The following is a 22,657-nucleotide window of genomic DNA, read 5'->3' on the forward strand; positions in this document are numbered from 1 at the left end:
TCTAAAGCCCGCAGCTCCCTGAGGACGAAAAGTACAACCTCGACTCCTGCATTAGCCGATGATGCTAACGACAAGGCCTGCGGGAGCCCACAGACGGACTTAGCTATGGTGCTAACAGAGCTACAGTCGTTCCGCACGACTATCGCCGCGATTAACGCCAAAACAAGTGCTCTCGATGGCTTTGGGGCAACACTCGACAACGTGGAGAGACGCATGAGGGAGATGAATAGCTCTGTTGATGCGGTGCAAAAGAGCTTCGCGGCCCTTCAACAGGATATCAGCGCTAATGCTAAGCGGCTAACAGAGGCTGAGGGACGCATAGGAGACGCCGAAGACGACCTGACGACTGTGAAATCGGAGCTTATTGACGCCACTAAACGCATCGCATACTTGGAGTCTAAGACCGAGGACCTTGAAAACCGTGGTCGGAGAAAGAACTTAAGGTTGGTGGGGCTCCCCGAGGGCACTGAAGGATCTCAGCCCATGGTGAGTTATGTCCAGCATATGTTGCCGGTCTGGCTGGGGCTGGACGCAGCCAAAGAGTTCACTTTAGAGAGGGCGCACCGCACGTTGGGAAGACCCAGACCGGACCAGAGCAGAGCTGTTATCATCCGGTTCTTGAGGTTTCAGGACCGCGAGGCTGTGTTCAACTCATCTAAACAACGCTCGCTCAGCCATGACGGCCACAAGATCTTCTTTGCCCAAGATCTGTCAGCAGGTACCATGAAAGCACGGAGCCCATTCAATACAGTGAGGAAAAAGTTTATTGATGCTGGAACTTTCCGGGGATTCAGCCTGCATCCTTGCAAGATGAGAGCTCTGCAGAACGGGAAAATAGTTCTTTTTTCCACGCCAGAAGAAGCTGAGGCTTTCCTCCTAGACTCCTAGTGGCCGAGGTGTATAAGTAAATATGACAGGATTTATACGGACAATAATGTAGGTGCACTATAATTTAATATCGGGTTTCCTATGTTTTATTTACATACGTCTTGCATCTTTTATTTTACTCTGTATGCAGAGCTACCATATCTGGTGGACACTTTACTTTATGCACCTAGTACGGACCTATAAGCTACGCAATCAGAAGTGTTAATAATTTTTTGCTTCTTATCTTTCATACAAGGACGATGAATGTTTAAATGTTCAGTTTAATGCAGGGTTGGGGGGACGCACCTGAGCTGTCTGAGAGATGTGCTCACAGTTAAGCCACTCCTCATTAGTGTGGATTGGTATTTGCCCTTACAATGTTCAGTTTAAGTAAGGGAAGGGGGGGGGGGACCTCAAGGGTTAAGTGTTCTTATATGTTTGAGTTAGTCCTTAGTGTTGTCACTCGTTTTATGTATATATTTTTTGTCACACTCAACATGATCTTGTATCTCGTATTTAAAACAACATGGAAGGTTTAGCACTTTCTGACTTGGGATTCACGAGCTGGAATGTCAGGGGACTCAATAAGTTAACCAAACTGAAACAGGTAATGAACAGAATTAAAAACTTCCATTCAAAAATCATTTTTCTTCAGGAAATTCATATCACAGTTACTGAAATTAAAAAAGTACAACGGAGATGGCCGGGTCAAGTTATACATGCCACATATAACAGTCACGCTCGGGGGGTACTAATTCTTATCCACAAAACAATTCCTTTCCAACTTATCAATACTATCCGGGACCCCCAAGGGAGGTTTGTAATTGCTCAGGGTAAAATCGGGTCTCTTGCACTGAACTTGGTCAGCATATATGGCCCTAATGAGGACAATCCAAAATTTTTTGAAGATTTTTTTTTAACTTTGTCTTCATTGTATGGCCTAAATATTGTTGGTGGGGATTTCAATTGCACTTTGAACCCATCGTTAGATCGCTCTACAAAGAATGATCCCCATAAAAAACAATCTAGGAAAACAATTTTACAATATATTGTAGATTTAAACTTGGCAGAAATCTGGAGGCAGCTTAACCCAGATAAATTAGAATACTCTTGCTACTCAGGAATACATAGGTCCAGATCTCGCATTGATTACTTCTTGGTATCGCAAGAGTTAGTATCCAAAATTAAGAAATGTTGGTATGATTGTATAGTTATTAGTGATCACTCCCCCGTTTCCATGTCTTTACACATGGAGAAGCTCCAACAGTCTCCCCCTAGTTGGCGCTTGCAAGTGAGGTGGCTTCAAAACCCAGAATTTGTTAAATACATAGAAGATAAGATTGATGACTACTTTCAGATCAATACTACTCAAACCAACGCATGCATTAGGTGGGAAGCCTTTAAGGCCTATATTAGAGGGGAAATCATTAGTTTTACAAGTACTAAAAATAAGAAACGAAAAGCGGATATTAATAAATTGGAGAAACAAATTAGATCCTTGGAAATTGATATAAATAACAAAGATGACCCAGAAAAACAGAAACAATTATTAATCTTAAGAACAGAATACAATAAATTAACAGCTGATATAGCAGCAAAAAGTTTATTGTGGCTGAACCAGGCTTTTTATGATCAGGGAGAAAAGGCTGGTAAATTATTAGCTTGGAGAATTAAAAAAATAAGATCCGAAAGAGCCATTAATGGCATAATTACACAAACAGGAGCGATGTCGAATGACCCTCAAGATATTAATATTACATTTAAGGAATATTATCAATCACTGTACAGGTCGGAATGCTCTCCCTCTCCTGTCCTTAGGGACACCTTTCTTAATCATCTCCAGTTTGAAATGCTTACAGAGGAGGTTAAAGAGGACCTGGACAGTGACATAACAGTGGAAGAGATATTGCAGGCTATCAAAGGTGTCAACTCGGGCAAAGCTCCAGGGCCAGACGGCCTGCCAATAGAGTTCTACAAAACCTTCCAGAAGCAGTTATTGATCCCGCTTTTGAATATGTTTAAGGAATCACTTAACAATGGTATCCTTCCACCAACTTTAAGACTTGCTACAATAATCCTTATCTTAAAACCCGGGAAAACACCGACTACCTGCTCCTCATACAGGCCTATTAGCCTTATGGGAGTTGACACCAAAATATTGTGTAAAGTTCTTGCTAAAAGGCTAGACCCATACATTCCTTCTTTGGTACACAGTGATCAGGCTGGGTTTGTACTGGGTCGCCAGGGATTTCATAACATTAGGAGGGTCCTCAACATAATTCATTCTCAAAATAATGCCAAGGACACGGCGCTGCTATCTTTAGATGCCAGACAGGCATTTGATCGAATCGAGTGGCCTTATTTGTTTAGTGTGTTATCAAGATATGGAATTGGGGGAAACTTTCTGAGATGGATAGAATTATTGTACACCAAACCTACAGCACGTGTTATGACAAATAATAATTTATCAAGTACAATAACTTTACAGAGGTCAACCCGTCAAGGCTGCCCTCTCTCCCCATTATTGTTTATTCTTGCCATTGAGCCCTTAGCAATGTCCATTAGAGCTGAAGCCAATCTGTCAGGTATAACAATTGGAGGCCATGAGCACAGAATATCTTTGTACGCGGATGACGTGATCCTTTTCTTGTCTGACTTATCAGAAAGTGTTCAAACGTTGTTAAACTTAATTACTAAATTTGGTCAGTTTTCTGGATACAGTATTAATAACGCAAAATCTTCCATACTCTTTTTGAATAAGGACGAAAGAATTAATCCAGTCATAAGAACACCTTTTTCCAGTGCGAGTGAGGGCTTTACCTACCTGGGAATTAGGATTACCCCCCAAATTAATACAGTGATCAAAGCAAATTATGACCCGCTGATGAGAGAGGTAAGAGACTCGCTCGAAAAATGGACAACAATGCCAATCTCATTAATTGGGAGGATCAATTTAATTAAAATGGCTATTTTGCCGAAATTCCTGTACTTGTTTCAGTCACTTCCATTATTTTTGCCAAAATCTTTTTTTAAAGAAATTAACAGGGAATTTTGTAGGTTTATTTGGAATAACAGAAAACCAAGACTCAGACTGGGGTTGCTGTACTTACCGTACGATAGGGGGGGATTACAGATGCCCAACGTACAATGGTACTATTGGGCCGCTCAGCTACGCAGCATTATGTTTTATTTTGTCGCACGATCTCCTCCAGCCTGGGTCTATATTGAACAGTCGTCAATACCCAAGTTGCCATTAAGCATGTATTTATATTCAGCAGATTTTAAAACCCTAAAAAGAATAACAACAAACCCCTTCCTTAGAAATTCTATTGACATATGGTTTAAATCACACAGGCATATTGGTGATACACCCTCCATCTCCCAATTTTCACCGATTTGGGGTAATGCGCAGTTCACTCCTGGCAGAGCAGACGGTGGATTTCAGGTCTGGGCTAACAGAGGGGTACAAAAAATTGGAGACTTATATGATGAGGGAATTTTACTACCATTTAACGAACTCTGTCTGAAATATTCAATTCCAGGGAAACATTTTTTTAAATATTTACAACTGAAGCACTTCATCTCATCAAAACAACATCAAGCCTCATATGAGCCACCGCTGTCCTGCCTTGAGAGTGCCGTGTTAAAACATATGCATGAGAAACACCAAATTTCTGTAATGTATGCAGCACTTGTCTCACATGACAAGGAATCTAGTCATGATAGGAGGAGGGCGTGGAGTTTGGACATTAAGGAGGATATAGAAGAAGCTGAGTGGATGACAGCTTGTTTAAGAGCTCAAACACAAACCATCAATACTCGTATGAAACTACTGCAGCACAAATGGCTAATGAGGACATACGTGACCCCTGAAAAACTCAATAAATGGTCCCCTGGCATTCCAGATACATGTGTAAAATGTATGACTGAGAAAGGTACTTTGATCCATTGTGTATGGGAATGCCCCAAGTTAGTAGCTTTCTGGAAGACGGTTGTCCATATTCTGAGCAGAATCACAGGTATCCGGGTACCCTGTTCAGCAAAACTTTGCATATTAGGTATATATCCGGACAATTTATCTTTCAACTCTAAGTGCAGGACTCTGATCAACTTCGGCCTCCTGCAGGCCAGAAGGAGGATTGCTTTTTCCTGGAGAGAGACTGGGGTTCCATCTACACAGTCCTGGATTAGGGAGATGACAATGTGTATTACGATGGAAAAGCTGACTTATGTGATTAGAGGTAAAGCACAAGAATTTGAAAAAATATGGACACCTTTAATGGACTTTCTCAAGCAACAATAGAATGTATATATGTCTGTAGAACAAGTGTGACAATCTAAGTTTGTCTGTTAGACTATTGAGTGTGACATTTTTTATTTTATTTTTCTTAGTCTTAGTTTTTTTTTTTTTTTTTTTTTTTTTTTTTTTTTTCCATTTAATTTTAATTATTTTATTTTTTTTGTCTTGTTTTCTGTCTTGTTTTATTTTTGTCTGTATGGACACGGCAGGACCTGCTTACATTTTGTTGGACAATTAATATGATACTTGCTGATTGCTTTGTCTTTTTTGTACATTTATATTGAAATTTAATAAAAATATTGTTCAAAAAAAAAAAAAAACAAAAATGTCATACATTCTGGATTCATTACAAATCAACTGAAATATTGCATTTTTTTGCACAGTGTTTTTGTTCTTTCCCGTACTGCACTACTTTTATTTTCATTCCTATGTATATACTGTTTATATTTCGTAATTATATATTTTTTTACTTTTTTATCCTCCCATGCATATGTGTGTTAAAGGAGCTTGAGGCCGGATTGAGGCAGGATTTATGAAAAAAATCTGTATACATTTCAAGTTTTCTAGTAATAATGTCAGATGAAGCGTTCCAAACCAAAAAGAATGATCCTCTAGTCTAGTGTATCTCTCCATTGCCTTGAACAGGCTGTTGCTGCAAAATGTGCTGCAATTCGGTCCCGAATTTCCCGCGCTGTCCTGCGGATGTGGCGTCACATGACGCTGCATGTGCGTTCTCCCCGTTCTCCCGTGCCGGCTTCACTGTTGGCTGCAGTACCCCCAACGGCCGTCGTGGTGAAGGGTGACGCTAGAGAGTCTCATTTCTTAAAAGGAGCCTCAAGCTCCTTTAAGTGTACTGCTGCTGAACAAAGTGAGTTTCCCCATTGAGGGAGAAATAAAGGATAATCTAATTTAATTTGGTTTCTTTTCATCCCAGTAAATCATTTAACTTCAAGGATTGACACCATGTTACTGAGCAGAGCTGAAATAACCGTCCTATCTGCAGAAAAACTTCCTTTCAAGGGGCTGTATGTGTGATTACTATCGTCCTGATTCCTTCATCAGGGAGAAATAAACGTGTAAATCTGTTCAAACGTCTATGGTTCAGTTACAAACACACACATCCATCTAACAGAGGCTCTTAAGCATTTTAATGCCATTTGCTTCGAGTAGAAGAGAAATAATCTACATTTCCGTCCTTGTTTCTGGTGTTTCTGGTGTTTCTGTCTCCTCCGACCAGGACCCAGCTCTCTCACGCTCCTCACGATGTCATCCCACCCCGGTCATAAATCTCCAGAGGTGTCAGGTCTCCCACATTCACCCCTCCAGGCAAGTTCCAACAGTTGGACCTCCGCCGCCGCAGGAATGTGAGGAAAACCCACGTTGGTGACGCTGGAATGTGGTGAGAAAATCAGGCAACGGCGCGAAGCACGCCGACGTGACGGGACGGATCCCTCTGATAAGAGATCCCTCTGATAAGAGATCCCTCTGATAAGAGATCCCTCTGATACGAGATCCCTCTGATACGAGATCCCTCTGATACGAGATCCCTCCAGAACCAGACAGTTCCCTCTGGGGGGACCAGAACCACTCTGTCCCTTTTAAATCTTTCAGAAAATTATGTAAGTATATCGGATTAAATTGAATCGTATTGTTGGCTAAATATTGTGATATATATCATATTGCGAACTGAATATCCTGATATTTATTGTAGCATGAGTTAAATATCGTGATATATATCGTATCGTGAGCTGAATATCGTGATATTTATCATATTGTGAGTTAAATATTGTGATATATATCGTACCGTGAGCTGAATATCGTGATATTTATCATATCGTGAGCTAAATATTGTGATATATATCGTATCGTGAGCTGAATATCGTGATATTTATCGTACCGTGAGCTGAATATTGTGATATTTATCGTATTGTGAGTTAAATATTGTGATATATATCGTACTGTGAGCTGAATATCGTGATATTTATCGTATCGTGAGCTAAATGTCGTGATATATATCGTATCGTGAGCTGAATATTGTGATATTTATCGTATCGTGAGCTGAATATTGTGATATTTATCGTATTGTGAGTTAAATATTGTGATATATATCGTACCGTGAGCTGAATATCGTGATATTTATCGTATCGTGAGCTAAATATTGTGATATTTATCGTATTGTGAGTTAAATAATGTGATATATATCGTATCATGAGCTGAATATCGTGATATTTATCGTATCGTGAGCTAAATATCGTGATATTTATCGTATTGTGAGTTAAATATTGTGATATATATCGTATAGTGAGCTGAATATCGTGATATTTATCGTATCGTGAGCTAAATATCGTGATATATATCGTATCGTGAGATAAATATCGTGATATTTATCATATCGTGAGATCAGCTGGCTACTCCAGCTGGGCTTCCCTCCAGTTTGACCCTTTTGTTTTCAATAATGAGCATGTTTCGTGTGAGTTGAGCTAATAAATGCTGAACAGTTGAGGTAGCTTGAACAAATGGGGGAATCCTCCACAACTAACTCATTTCGTGATATTAATTTTCCATAAACATGTGATCTGATAATTATTATGCATCACTAATCCTAAATTACAGCAAACTTATGATTAAGAAAGCTCCAAAAAAGTACCAATTTATGGTTCTTGGTAGGTGGACATGTGGGACAATAACTTGCTTTTATGCAGCAATCCTGGAGAAGTGGGGACATTCTAGGATGCCTGCAGACGATCTGCTTAAGTACCCAGCTGGTACGACAAACAGCAGCTCCAGGGATTCACGCACCATGAACCTGTAAGTTCCACAGGTTTGGTTTCCTTCTAGCATCCAAGTTTTAGCAGCCAAAACCTGTTTCTGTAAACTAGACACACGTCAGAGTGAAAAGTCTGGTCTAGACAATCATCAGAAACTTCAAACTAAGCCTCTAGCTTACAAATATCGCCTCGTACCCCAGAGGACCTCCCCCCTCCGTTACCGTTCTGGTTCTGGTAACCTGGGACTAAATCCCTGCTCAGCTCACCGGCAGCACGGGGTCGACGGGGGCGTGGCCAGTAGCATCCTCAGCCTCGTACTTGTAGAAGTCCAGCGGAGCGCAGAAGTAGCCGGGCTGCACGTCCGAACACTGCCGACCAATCAGGTGCATCCTGCAGTCGCACTGGCCGCTCTCCATCATGCACCTTGGTAGAGGAAACAGTAGAGTTCAACTTCCTGTCCAGCACCGTTGCTGTTCTGCCGGCTTTATCAGAACCTCACTGTTCAAATTAAAGACACCAGTTTCTCTTCAGAACCATATGTTTGGAAGTACAAGTGTTCACCTGTTGTTGACGGCTCCACCGAAGTCGCAGTCACATGGTCTGCAGCCTGCCAGGTCGTTACTCAGCCCCCAGTACTCCGGCTGCCGGGAGGGAAAAACATGTTCTTCAGCTTTTCTTAAATAGAAATGTATCAAATGTATGTTTGTTTTGATCTTTCCTCGTGGACGAACAGTTTCTGTAAAAAACGGGGAGAGGGAAAGGGGCCTACGGTAGCACCTGCTGCTCACTGAGACGAGACACAACGATACTGTACGTACTTTCACGTTAGAGTTTACAAAAGTTCTCAATAAGACCTGAGAAACATCAGTAGGTACCGTATTGGCCCGAATATAAGACGACCCTGATTATAAGACGACCCCCTCTTTTTCAAGACATAAGTTTGAAAAAATACTTTTTGAACACCAAAATAAATTTTTATACAGAAAATAATTACAGTACATCTGAAACAAATGATTATAACATATATTAGAGAGAAAAAGCATGTTATTTTGCCTCATTCAGATCATCATCTTGAAGTTTGCATCATAACTTCTCCTCAGCTGCCGGTTCACCTGCAGTTTTGCAGCACCTGCAGTTTTGCAGCACCCACTTTTCTCCAGATTGTCGCTATGTTTCTCCATTTTCTGTTATGCTTCTCTTATTTTCTTCTCTTTTCTTTCTTACCGCTATTTTTATTTTTATTCTTCGTGACAGGGGTTGGCTTTGGCCTGGAGAGTTAAGTTGAGCATTCGCTTTAAAGATATCTGGCGCCATCTAGCGTTGTGATGGGTATAATGTCTAGACCCTGAATGGAAGACGACCCCCACTTTTTCAGTCTTATTTCAATGCAAAAAACACCGTCTTATATTCGGGCCAATACGGTATGTCCTTTGTCGTGACAAAGTCGCTAAACTGGAAACACTAGCGTATAGGGTGTTCTTCTTCCTGGGTTTTTCGTTGCTGAAGGGACACCTTTCTTCTAAAGGAACCCGATGTACGAAAAACACTTCTTCTTTAGTGGAAAAAAGTGGTATTGCAAGACTTCACACACAATTATAAGCCCCTGTGTGGCCAGAAATGGTACTGTATCTGTAAAGCAGTTTGGAGATGGAGTGTTTGTCAGTGACGTAGAATAAAGACAAACACCTAAATCAGACCTGGCAAAGTAACCGCCCACAGACCCGGACAGTGAGCAGCACAGCTGATACCAACCAAGCACTCGCTGCAGTAGCGTCCGGTGACGTATCTCTTGCAGGAGCAGTCGCCGCTGATCTGATCACAAGGAGCTCCCATCATGATGATCCCCCGAGGGTCGCAGTTGCAAGCTGTTGGAGCGACACACACATGTATGTTGCTTTTACGGCGTATTTACTGATCTTAAGAGAAGATTAGAGTATTAAATACATGTTCAATCCCCATAAATCCACCTCCATCCCTGTTCAAACATGGTACTGTCCTGTACCGTAACAGAAACAGAGATACGTACGTTGGCAGCCCAGCGGGTCGTTCTGGCTCAGACCGTAATAAGCCTCCTTGCAGTCGTCGCAGCGCGCTCCCTTAACATTGGCCTTGCAGCGGCACTGGCCCGCAATCATCCCCATGTCCAGGTCGGTGTGGCTGTCGCACACGCCGCCGTCCAACGATCCCACCGGGTCGCAGTCGCAGGCTGGAGGCAACAACATCACATGTCTGAGGTACAACACTCCCGCCGCAGCACTGTACGAGCTTCAGCGTTACGGCATCGGTTTAAAGGGGGAAACAATGGGCGACTTTGAGGCATCTCCAACTCTGGCTGAGTAACCTGGCAACACTGCTGCATGCAGTCACGGTACAAGGGTAGTGGTGCCCTGAGGGCAGTGGTACCAGTACCAGGGAAGAGGTACCAAGGCTGTGGTACCAGGACCGTGTTACAAGCGAAATGGTGCCAGTACAGTGGTGTCAAGGGAGTGGTACCAGGGCAGTGGTACCAGGGCAGTGGTACCAGGGCAGTGGTACCAGGACAGTGGTGCCAGGGCAGTGGTAGCAGGACAGTGGTACCAGTGTGTGGTACCAGGGGAGTGGGGCCCTGAGGGCAGTGGTTCCAGGGAAGTGGTGGCAGGGTAAAACATAGGTCCTCATATGCATCTATATCTATATGTGTATTTGCATAATTTCTGCATAAAGTCAATTCCCCTGTGTCAAGAATGGCCATGGTTGTTGTAATTTCCCATTAACGTGACCAAGACACTCGGAATGATAACCAGTCTTCCATCCTGATACCAAGATTCTCACAGGCTAGGTTCAGGAAAGGAATGAATGCATCAAAAGGTTATGAAGAGAATAGAAGGAAAAGAAAGTGCCCTGAGGGCTTTTGTACCAGCGCAGTGGTACCAGGGGAGTGGTGCCAAGGGAGTGGTACCAGGGCAGCGGTACCAGGGCAGGGGTACCAGTGCCAGGGCAGTGGTACCAAGGCTGTGGTACCAGGGCAGTGGTACCATGAGGGCAGTGTTGCCAGGGCAGTGGTACCAGGGTAGTGGTACCAGTGCCAGGGCAGCAGTGACAGAGCAGGGTACTAGGGTAGTGGTACCCTGAAGGCAGCGGTTCCAGGACAGCGGTACCAGTACCAGGGCAGTGGTACCAGGGTACATGCTGGCCAATCCGTTGGGGTGTTTATCGAGGGTCCTGGGGGTCGTCAAGACAACAGATGTCCATTGCCTGTACCAATGCAGTAGTGGTATGCTTCGTCAGAAAGGCCAAGGTCATTGTAATTTCCCGTTAATGTGACCAAGAAACTAGCAATTATTACTGGTCTTCACTCATGATACCAAGGTTTCTCACAGTCTTGGTTCAGGAAAGGAATGAACGCATCAAAAAGGAATAAAAGGAAAAGAAACTGAGGAGGTAGTCAAGTGGACAGTGTTGTGTTTCTTCTCCCTTGACCGGAGCAAGCGGAAGACTCACCAACACAGACTCTCGGGTCCCTGGTGTCCCTGTTGGGGTCCTGGTAGTAGAACGGCTTGCACATCTCGCAGTTGCGTCCCATGGTGTTGTGCAGACAGCCGTCACAGACGCCCCCGCTGGCGTTGCCCGTGGCCAGATACAGCGCCATGTCGAAGTGGCACTGGCCGGAGTGGCCGTTGCAGTTGCACTCTGGAGGAACAGAGAAACGAGAACGTTATTCTGTGTTTGTAGACGTTTGAGAAGTGCCTGAATTCATCCCATCATCCCATGAATCGTCTGGCGAGTCCCAAACCTCTGCAGGTGTGCGGGTTCTCGGCCTCCGCCGGCCTCCACGGCAGGTCGTGGTGGAAATCCCTGCAGCGCTCGCAGTTCAGGCCCTCCGTGTTGTGTTTGCAGACGCATTGGCCGTGGATCTGGACAGTTAGAGGATAGAAAGCTGTCAGTTTCTTTTTTTTAATTTATTTTACAAACAGACAAACAAAGCAGTACAAAAACAAAACAGATTTCTTCTTATATGTGGGTGTGTATGCATGCACGTGTGTGGTGTGTATGAGTATGATAGTTTTCTAGAATTATGGTTATTTTAGGAGAGACAGCAGCAAAAAAAATAAAAATAAAATAAAAATAAATAAATAGGATAAATTAAAATAATAAAAATAAATAAATAAATAAATAAATAAATAAGGAAAAATGATTAATAATAATTAAATATAATTAATAATAATTAAAAAAAAGGTTAATTAACGCAAGAAGAAAGGAGAGAGAATAGGATGAGGGAGGAGAGTAGAGAAGAGAGAGTTAAATACATTCATTTGTTTGTGCTTTTGTTTCTTTTTCCTTTTTAATTTGCTTTTTAATTTGGTCTGTTTCCTGCCAGTCAAGAGCCGTTTTTTTTTTTAAGTTCTCAATTTTAAACGTCTTTCCCCCTCCCCTTCCTTCTAGCTGTCCCGTACTTTGGGCCATCAGACCCGTAGGATACAGATACATACAGTTCCAGCACTCGAACAGTGAAGAGAAGAAGGGGGAAAAATAAAACTAGTGGTCTGGGGACTCACCATGCCGCTCTCCCGGGTGTTGACGCCCGGCACCGGGTCACACTCGGAGGCGTGGCCGTAGCAGAAGCAGCTGCCCCGGACCACCAGCTCGTAGATGGCGTAGTAGTATTTCTGCAGGACGTCGGAGCGGCGGTCCAGCAGGTCGTCTCCCAGGGTGTTGAGCTTTGTGAAGTTTATCCGCAGGTTGGTGATGCGCAGCAGCTCTGGGACGCAGGACAATAACTTAATAATCAATAACGTCCAGGCGTATATGGCTAAAATACTATACAGTTGTGTGAAAAAGTGTTTGCCCCCTTCCTGATTTCTTATTTTTTTGCATGTTTGTCACACTTAAATGTTTCAGATCATCAAACAAATGTAAATATTAGACAAAGATAACACAAAATGCAGTTTTTAAATGAAAGCTTTTATTATGAAGGGGAAAGAAACATCCAAACCTACATGGCCCTGTGTTATCACATCTTTTTCACACAACTGTATCTGTTGATTTGTCATGAACAGTTAACAATAAAAACAACAATAATAACACTTTATCCATGTAGGATTTATCTTAGGTTTGGATGTTTCTTTCCCCTTAATAATAGAAACCTTCATTTAAAAACTGCATTTTGTGTTTACTTGTGTAATCTTTGTCTAATATTTAAATTTGTTTGATGATATGAAACATTTAATCAGAATCAGAATCAGCTTTAATAACAACGTTTGAACATATCAAACAGGGAATTTGACTTTGGTTGACACCGTTGGCGCCATAGTTGTTATAAGGCGCCATTTTTCCAAAAGAGGTGCGTATTGATGTATCGTATTGATTTGTATTGATTTGTCATGAACCGTTAACAACAAAAACAATAATAACACTTTATCGATGTAGGTTTTATCTAAACAGCAACAAAGTTTCAACACTGATGCAGGAAATGAAAAACCAGTAGATCAACTTGAGAAAGCAGCAAAAACAACGATACGAAAGGGCGGCATCACCGTCAATAAATAATTAACTCTAAAGCTAAAGCTAAAAAGGCCGTGTGATAAAAGTAAATATACTTAGATAAAAAAACTACAACAACTTTCTTCCATCTCCAACCTGCCCCCCTCTCCACCGGAGTTCCCCAGGGCTCGGTCCTGGGCCCCTTTCCTATTTATTATTTGTCTCCTCCCAATTGGACTTTTATTCCTTAAACATAAAACCCATTTCCACTGTTACGACCCACTTCCACCTTCCCATCCTCCCCCCTCTTTGCCTGCCGACAGGAAATCAAAGCCAAAAAGTCGAATTGTGGACTTAATCCGACCAATATCGAATTCTTAAAAGCTGCGTTTACACCTTAGCCGGGCTGTAGTCGAACCGAACTGAAGCTCTTGAGATTGAGCTTTTAGATCCAGATAATGCGTCCTAATCCGAGTTATTCCTGCATGTATACGAACCCACGCTTATCCGAGCTAGCGGCCGCCCCGGGACCCCCCCCTCTGGAAGTGAAAACACCACGAAAACCAACACAGTAGGAGAAGAAGAAGACGAACAACAAAGAAAGAACCGGAAGAATGCCAACGCTAAAGTGTGTGTGGCGCCCACTAGCGTCGCGGAGTGGAACACACCTCACTCAATAATCGATTGTCTTCTCGCACATGTTTAATGGGTTTTCTGGGAAACTCCAGTTTAATCCTTAGCTGGATTGTTGCCAATAGCTTGATTAAAATATGGATGTGACAACACTGAGTGATAAAACTGAGATGGTCCTGATTGGTTGAAAGTCCACCCTCCCCAAACATCCCAGCTTCACCCTCAACAGAGATAGTTTCTCAGTTTCCCCCTCCCCTCAGGGTAAGTCTGGGTGTCTTATCGTTCCACACCCACATCAACAACACCCTCCGGTCCGCCTACCTCCACCTCCGGAGCATCAACCGCCTCCGCTCACTCCTTGGTCCAATCTCTGGTCGTTCTCCGACTGGACTCTTTGGTCTCCCCCACAAACTGCTCCATAAACCCCAGCCGGTCCAGACCGTCACCAGAACACCCTCCATCAGTCACATCATCCCCTCCACCGGCTCTCCGTCAAACACCGTACCAACTACAAACTCCTCCATCCATCCATCACCACCTCCACCGGCTCCCCGTCAAACACCGACCCAACTACAAACTCCTCCACATCCATCCATCACCACCTCCACCGGCTCCCCGTCAAACACCGACCCAACTACAAACTCCTCCACATCCATCCATCACCTCAGACGGCTCCACCCTCCTGGGCATCAATATCTCCACCTGATCTCCCAGATCTGCCTCCTCCATCAGCCTGACTGTTTCCCCCCAGCACGTCTGGACCTCATTATATATATATATGTATATATATATACATATATACATATATATATATATATATATATACATACACACACACACGTATATATATATATATATATATATATATATATATATATATATATATATATATATATATATATATATATATATATATATATATATATATATATATTTGTACGTGTATGTATATATACATATATACATATATATGTATGTATACATATATATACATAAATATATACATATATATATATACATATATATATATATATATACATATATATACACACACACATACATATGTATATATTTATATATACATACACATACAAATATATATATATGTGTATATATATATATATATATATATATATATATATATATATATATATATATATATATATATATATATATATATATATATATATATATATATTAAGTACGGCTCCTCACCCACCTTGGATGTCCAGACTGTACGGGTCGTTCACAGGGATGGAGGGATCCAGGACTTTGTAGATGACCTGATCAGGAACAGAGGACAAGTCACATGTTACAGTCAGCAGGAACAGAGGACAAGTCAAGACCACGTATGTTACAGTCAGCAGATGTCACCCAAACCTGGCGTTGGACTTTTACATGTTCCAGTAACTGAAGTTATTTGGAATCTAAATCAATAAAATGCGTGAGAGAAGAGAGTAAGAGTAAAATGATGATGTTGTTCAGGCTGAAAACACCCGTTCAAAAACAGTAGTTCAGGCTTAAAACAGCCTGTCAGGCTAAAAACAAGCGTTCAGGCTGAAAACAGCCAATCAGAAACAGCCGTTCAGGCTGAAAACACGCGCTCAGGCTGGAAACAGCCGTTCAAAAACAGCCGAAAACAGTCGTTCATCACAGCGGTAATCACCTGAGAACGGCTGATCCCGCAGGAATCCTGCGCTTCCTCCTAAATAATGGTTAATCTTTTACACTTTTCTTTTCTGTCAGCAAATCCCGAGAAAAGTCGGAAATCACCAGCTGAAGCAACCCACCAAGAATTACCCACAATCCCCCGTTTGTGTGTTCAAGTGATGCGTTTCTCTGTCAACAGTTTAAAAACAGCAGTAACCCTCAATCATGGAGGGCATTCCCCTTCGTTAGGAGAACACAGGCACCGAAACGTGGATTTGTGGTTCCCATTTTGTATCAGGTAATGTTGGATTTTTGGGTAGCTAACGTTAAACGGTCAAATCATAAAGTTCGGTGTCCTCATCACTTTAATTTCTACAACAAATCCTGCCTTGAAGTCGGACCAAGCGCCAAGACTTTTGTAAGCCTTCAAGCTTTGCTTCGTGTATTTCCCCGGCGTAGAAATTAAGTACATATAAATATCAGGAAACTGGATTCGTGGCCAAATATTAATGTCCATGGACCACTGGTTCTTGGTAACTGTACCAAATATTAATGTCCATGGACCACTGGTTCTTGGTAACTGTACCAAATATTAATGTCCATGGACCACTGGTTCTTGGTAACTGTACCAAATATTAATGTCCATGGACCACTGGTTCTTGGGGTAACTGTACGGGTCACTGTCAAGTCCAACTGTCTTTAATTTAAGCCCATAATCGGCTGATATCCCGTCTTCTCCACTAGTTGCAGCTGTTTTTGCCCCTCAGTGTGAGTAAGGGGGCATAAGTGGGGAAGTGACATCAATGCAGACCCTTTATTCATTGTAGCCTCTTTAGTGCGTTGGTTCTTGGTAGAGGAAGAGTGAAGTGAACCCCAGAAGCAGATCTGGTTGCATAGCCATGTTGAGTATTGATGTTTTTTTTTTTTGATGGGATTGATGGGATGTGGTCAGAAGTGCCGCTGCTACGTAGCGGGGCTAATGGATCCACCCGAGCGTGAAACCCGTCCGACTGACCTCTCCGTTGGTGGAGGGCTCGATGTCGGAGTAGCGCTCCTCGCAGATGATGTCGTTGATGTGGTGCAGGCCGTTGGACGGGATGCCCGGGAACGTCCTGGTGCAGTTGGAGGCGAAGTAGCGGTAGGGGCGCCAGGTCCGGCCGAAGTCAGCGGAACGCTCGATGATCATGGCCGCGGGCCGGAAGGTCTGTAGGGGTGAGAGAGAGAGAGGGGTGAGACATCGGCCGAGGATCTCAGCGGGAAACAGAAATAGAAGAAATGCCATACTAAACAGTATAAACTCAAAAAGTTTACTTAAAGGAGCTTGAGGCTCCTTTTAAGAAATGAGACTCTCTAGTGCCACCCTTCACCACGACGGCCGTTGGGGGTACTGCAGCCAACAGTGAAGCCGGCACGGGAGAACGGGGAGAACGTGCATGCAGCGTCATGTGACGTCACATCCGCAGCCCAGCGCGGGAAATTCGGGGCCGAATTGCAGCACATTTTGCAGCAACAGCCTGTTCAAGGCAAAGGAGAGATACACTAGAGGAATCATTCTTTTTGGTTTGGAACGCTTCATCTGACATTATTACTAGAAAACTTAAAATGTATACGGATTTTTTTCATAAATCTTGCCACAATCCGGCCTCAAGCTCCTTTAAGTTCGGCACACTTTTGAGTAAATATCAGTAATGTGCATTAATTCAGACATACTACTAAGAGCCACACGGCACTTCCTGCCGTTGGGAGGGGGAGTTGTTACCATGGTAACAACTCCTGTTACAGCAGCAGTAGCAGCTGTTACCATGGTAACAGCAGCAGTAGCAGCACCGCTGCGCTCTTTCCCGTTTATCCTGGCCCAAACAAGATGACATTTCTCCTGCGCTGTGTGCTTTTATTCTTACCTCTTCAGTTTCACTAACAGAGGGAAGTAATCGCCCCTTAAATTGATTAGATACGATAGTTGTGTTTCCCTTCCCCCTCTCACTTAACGTTATGCCATAAAACAATAACATTAGCACCAGCTATCATTGGCTGCCTGTAGCTAGCTCATTCGTAAACTTTGCAAATACATCCACCCACACAATAACGTGATAAATGATGAAACATCTATCACATAATTAATATCTTATGGAAACCAAAGCTAAATCACACCCAATTCCTCACATTTTAATTGTAGCATGATGCTGCTGCTGTAGCTTTGCTTGGTAGCGCTAACGTTATCCTCCATTTTTGTTGGTTGCTAAGTATCTGCGCAGCCCTTAGCAAACAAACACCGCTGCATTGCATTGTGGGAAGTTTCTGCTTAGCTAGTGTCCATCAATCCACACTAATACATTTCTCCGGAATGAGTATAGCGCATACTATTGTGTACGTACTAATGTTTCGAACGCACTAAAAAATCTCACATACTGTTTTTGCTGCTCATTAGGGTGAAAGGATGGAATTTCAGACGCAGCTAGTGATTTACGTTCGGAGAACAGCTCCTTCATTCATTCCAAGCTTTTGTTTGGTGTTTGCTCAGCTAACAAATACCGGGCTCACGCTGGAGGGAACTCCAGAGAGCAAACACACACCTAGACGAGTGTGTCTGGACACGCTCCGGCACACCGGAGGTCCTCTAACGCACCGCGACACGAGAGAAGGGAGTCTTACCTTGAACTTCATGATGAGATGCGTGAAGTGGAACTCGGCCTCCAGGTTCAGTCTCAGGCTCACGTCCTCCTTACCTGCGGAGGAAACAAGTGGTCGTCACATGACCAGCATTTTCGTTGCGTCTCGTCTTGTTTTCTTCAGGTGATAAAGGTTCGTTTACGACGATATTTAGTCATCATTTTCGTTGACGAAAGCAACTTTAGACGGCAGAGTTCAGGTTGTTTCCCCCCGGGAAACATGTCTGTCATCACATTGCACTTCACGTCACGCGTGTCCTCGTTCATGGTGACGGGGTGAATACGCACCGTTGACCGACTGCCACCAGGTGTGGTCTCCGTCGCCGCCCGTCAGGTAGATCACGTTCTCGATGCGGTGGCTGTTCCGGTGGTGGTACAGGTCGTGGGGCCGCCGGGAGTCGCACTCGAAGCATTTGTCCGGCTCCTGGTGGGAGAAGAAAAAACCTGCCGTTCAGGTGAGTTCAGGTGATCACCTGCAGAGAAGAACCCGTCTGCTGTTGGGGGGGGGGTTATTATTGATTATTGGTCCTCCGGTTCCAGTTCTGCAACCACCCGCATACTCTGCAGGTGAGGGTGGATGGATGGATGGATGGATGGATGGATGGATGGATGGATGGATGGATGGATGGATGGATGGATGGAGTCCCCACCTCCCTTACACTCATAAAAACGTTAGATTCATGCACATTGAGTCTTCTGGGATAGAGAAATGAAAATATTGGACAAATAATACTAAAATAAAAAAAAATTAAATAAAAAAAATAATAATAATAATGAAAGCTACAAGCAGCGATGAACGTCCCTCCACCCTGGTGCACGTTCAGGCTGCAGTGGAAGCTTGTATGACTTGATGTAGATTCTTCAGGCCTAGACATTTAGTGGATGAAACCAGCCACAACTCTCTATATTAAACCATTCAAAAGTTATAGCAGAAAGTAGGAACTATCATATATCGAATGGCATAAATTTCGCCAAAATTGAACGGTCAATTCAAAATGTCCGACTTCCTGTTGGGTTTGGGCCATGGCGCCAAGAGACTTTTCTTTAAGTTGTGACATGATACAGGTGTGTACCGATTTTCGTGCATGTACGTCAAACCGTATTGTGGGACTTGAGGCACAAAGTTTTCTAGGGGGCGCTGTTGAGCCGTTAGGCCACGCCCATTAATGCAAACCATGATATATCAAATTTTTCGCCAGGCCTGGCTTGCGTGCAATATTTGGTGACTTTTGGGGCACGTTTAGGGGAAAATAGGCCCTCATTTCGTCGGAAGAAGAAAAAAAAGGATAAGAAAAATTCCTACAGATACAATAGGGCCTTCGCACTGTAAGTGCTCTGGCCCTAAAAACGCCCCCCCATCAGTGGAAGTGAGAGATCTCAAACTCACCAAGCAACAGCTCAGAGGCCCGTGGGAGAACGAGGGGTAGGTGGGGGGTTTGAGAGGGGGCCATGAAGGGGGTCAGCTGGGGGGGGGTTCGAGCTGGCACACAGAAACCGCGGATTCCAGGGCAGCGCGTCTTCATCGGGCCGTTGCCGGGGGCGACTAAGCTGCTAGCCACAACAAGGCGGCCGAGGCCTGAAAGGGAAGCGTGTGCCCGGATGTGCATGACGAGATTTGCACTCGCGGACGTGTTTACCAGCGAGTGTTTTAAACGTGTGTTACTTTCCCATAAACGTGCCCGTGGCCTAATCCCCCTCCCCACCCCTTACGACCCTGAGTTCGTTACCCGCGGCAACACGGATCCAAGGAGATTAAACAAACACCAGTTAAACTGATGGTTTGGTTTTGTTTCCGCGGAAGAATCACAGTTTGATGCCCTTTAAAAGAGACGAGGGTGATTAACCGTTAACCCAAACCCCTCCATCTGCTGAGTCAGGCCCAGAGGAACGCTGATGTCACACCATCTCCCCATCCCACCTTCCCTTAGTGCTAACTGTCAAATCTCTCTGCTGGTACTAAATAAATAAAAGCATTGAGACACACAAAACATGGAGGGACAGGAAGTGGGGCAGGACAGAGGAAAGAATGTGTTACTGGTTCTGTTCATAATCTTTATGGACAGGATCTCTAGGCGCAGCCAGGGAACGGAGGGGATCCAGTTTGGGAACCTCAGGATTTCATCTCTGCTTTTTGCAGATGATGTTGTCCTGTTGGCTTCATCAGACCGGGACCTCCAGCATGTGCTGGGGCGGTTTGAGGCCGAGTGCGACGCGGCAGGGATGAGAATCAGCACCTCCAAGACCGAGGCCATGGTTCTCCACTGGGAAAGGGTGGCATGCCTTCTCCGGGTGGGTGGAGAAATCCTGCCTCAGGTGGAGGAGTTCAAGTATCTCAGGATCTTGTTCACGAATGAGGGAAAGATGGAGCGTGAGATTGACAGACGGATCGGTGCAGCGTCCGCAGTTATGCGGTCGATGTACCGGACCGTCGTGGTGAAGAGGGAGCTGAGTCGAAAGGCGAAGCTCTCGATTTACTGGTCAATCTACGCCCCTACCCTCACCTATGGTCATGAACTTTTGGTAGTGACCGAAAGGACAAGATCGCGGATACAATTGGCCGAGAGGAGTTTCCTCCGCAGGGTGGCTGGACGCTCCCTTAGAGATGAGTTTCCTCCTTTAGAGATGAGTTTCCTCCGCAGGGCGGCTGGACGCTCCCTTAGAGATGAGTTTCCTCCCTTAGAGATGAGTTTCCTCCCTTAGAGATGAGTTTCCTCCTTAGCGATGAGTTTCCTCCGCAGGGTGGCTGGACGCTCCCTTAGAGATGAGTTTCCTCCCTTAGAGATGAGTTTCCTCCCTTAGAGATGAGTTTCCTCTGCAGGGTGGCTGGACGCTCCCTTAGAGATGAGTTTCCTCTGCAGGGTGGCTGGACGCTCCCTTAGAGATGAGTTTCCTCCCTTAGAGATGAGTTTCCTCCCTTAGAGATGAGTTTCCTCCGCAGGGTGGCTGGACGCTCCCTTAGAGATGAGTTTTGTCCCTTAGAGATGAGTTTCCTCCGCAGGGTGGCTGGACGCCAGTGTTGTGCATGAACGCGTTCAAATGAACGCAATCATTGAACACGTTCATTTCTGTGAGAACGTTGAACTGAACGCAACATATTTACACATAAAGAACTTGAACGTGAACTTGTTCATTCTGCAGATCATGAACTGGAATTTGAACTGTTCAGATTATGTGAGTTGCAGCTTCAGTGTTTAGGTCCAATCATTACGGAATAATCCTTCTCATTTCACCAGCGGGCGGCGCGCACATTTAAAATGCTCGACGAGCCCGGTGCAGTCTTTACGAATGAAGGCTGATTTATGGTTCCGCGTTACACCAACGCAGAATTTACGGCGTAGGGTACGCGGTGTGTGGACCGTATGGTTCGCGTCGCCGCGTACCTTACGCAGTAGTCGTCCCCGTTGATTTAACGCGGAACCATAAATCAGCCTTGACGGGTGAAGAGAGACGTTGCAGACGCAGCGTCAGCGAGCTGTCAGATGATGATCCGTTTATCATTATCTGCGGGGATTTTACACATCGTCTCCCAAATAGTCCGACGGCAGGAAACTAACCTTTCTGTGCAAATTATGTCCACCTGCGCTGAGAAAACAAGTCCGAGCGTCTGCCTCGTCAACTTCAAATTTGAAACGTCATGTGGAGTTAAAGCATCCGTCCAGTGTGAGAAAATATCTGCGAGTCCTTAACAATCAAAAAAGTTCCCAGAAAGACCAAGAGGTCTGATTTCCCAGTAACAGGTAGACAAATTGATTATGCACTACAATGTTGGAGATTTACAGCCTCTGAATAAAGTTGAAACGCCACTAGGACAATACATGATTGTATTCAGCAGGGTCTCCAACCCTGTCCTGCATGTTTTCTTGCATCATCACACCTGATTCTAATTAATGATCATCATCAGCTTGTCATCCAGGTCTGCACAAGTCTGTTAATGACTGTCATTTATATCAGGGTTCTGAGGGGAAATATCTAAAACATGCAGGACAGGGTCCTGAGGATCAGGGTTGAAGACCACTGGTATACAGTGAACAGTTTTAGGATAGGGGGGCTTTTCATTCGTACTTCTCACCTAAAAATATTGAAATGAACTGAATTTGAACTAGTTCAAAATGAAAATGGTGAACTATGAACGTGAACAGTTCATTTTTAAACTATGTGAACTGAACTTTGAACTAGTTCATGAGAAGTATGAACTTGCACAACACTGCTGGATGCTCTCTTAGAGATAGGGTGAGGAGTTCGGTCACCCGGGAGGAGCTCGGAGTCGAGCCGCTGCTCCTTCACATTGAGAGGAGTCAGCTGAGGTGGCT

At 44.1% G+C, this 22,657-nt stretch overlaps 1 protein-coding gene across 3 annotated transcripts in view; it reads right to left on the reverse strand.

Annotated features, from left to right (window-relative positions):
* The window catches only part of lamb2l (laminin, beta 2-like), a 104,343-nt gene that overhangs the window by 41,306 nt on the left and 40,380 nt on the right, over positions 1-22,657 (reverse strand). For all 3 annotated transcript variants that reach the window (XM_061736847.1, XM_061736849.1, XM_061736848.1), the window contains exons 4-14: positions 18,636-18,771; positions 18,331-18,404; positions 16,694-16,882; positions 15,248-15,311; positions 12,471-12,673; positions 11,708-11,828; positions 11,416-11,604; positions 9,962-10,141; positions 9,688-9,800; positions 8,497-8,576; positions 8,202-8,358 (exon numbers count right to left, since the gene is read on the reverse strand). In XM_061736847.1, the coding sequence (XP_061592831.1) occupies positions 8,202-8,358; positions 8,497-8,576; positions 9,688-9,800; positions 9,962-10,141; positions 11,416-11,604; positions 11,708-11,828; positions 12,471-12,673; positions 15,248-15,311; positions 16,694-16,882; positions 18,331-18,404; positions 18,636-18,771 (1,506 nt within the window). The remainder of the gene's footprint in view (positions 1-8,201; positions 8,359-8,496; positions 8,577-9,687; positions 9,801-9,961; positions 10,142-11,415; positions 11,605-11,707; positions 11,829-12,470; positions 12,674-15,247; positions 15,312-16,693; positions 16,883-18,330; positions 18,405-18,635; positions 18,772-22,657) is intronic.

Source organism: Cololabis saira, chromosome 12 (genome assembly GCF_033807715.1).
Source record: "Cololabis saira isolate AMF1-May2022 chromosome 12, fColSai1.1, whole genome shotgun sequence".
In the NCBI taxonomy this organism is placed as follows: Eukaryota; Metazoa; Chordata; class Actinopteri; order Beloniformes; family Belonidae; genus Cololabis; species Cololabis saira.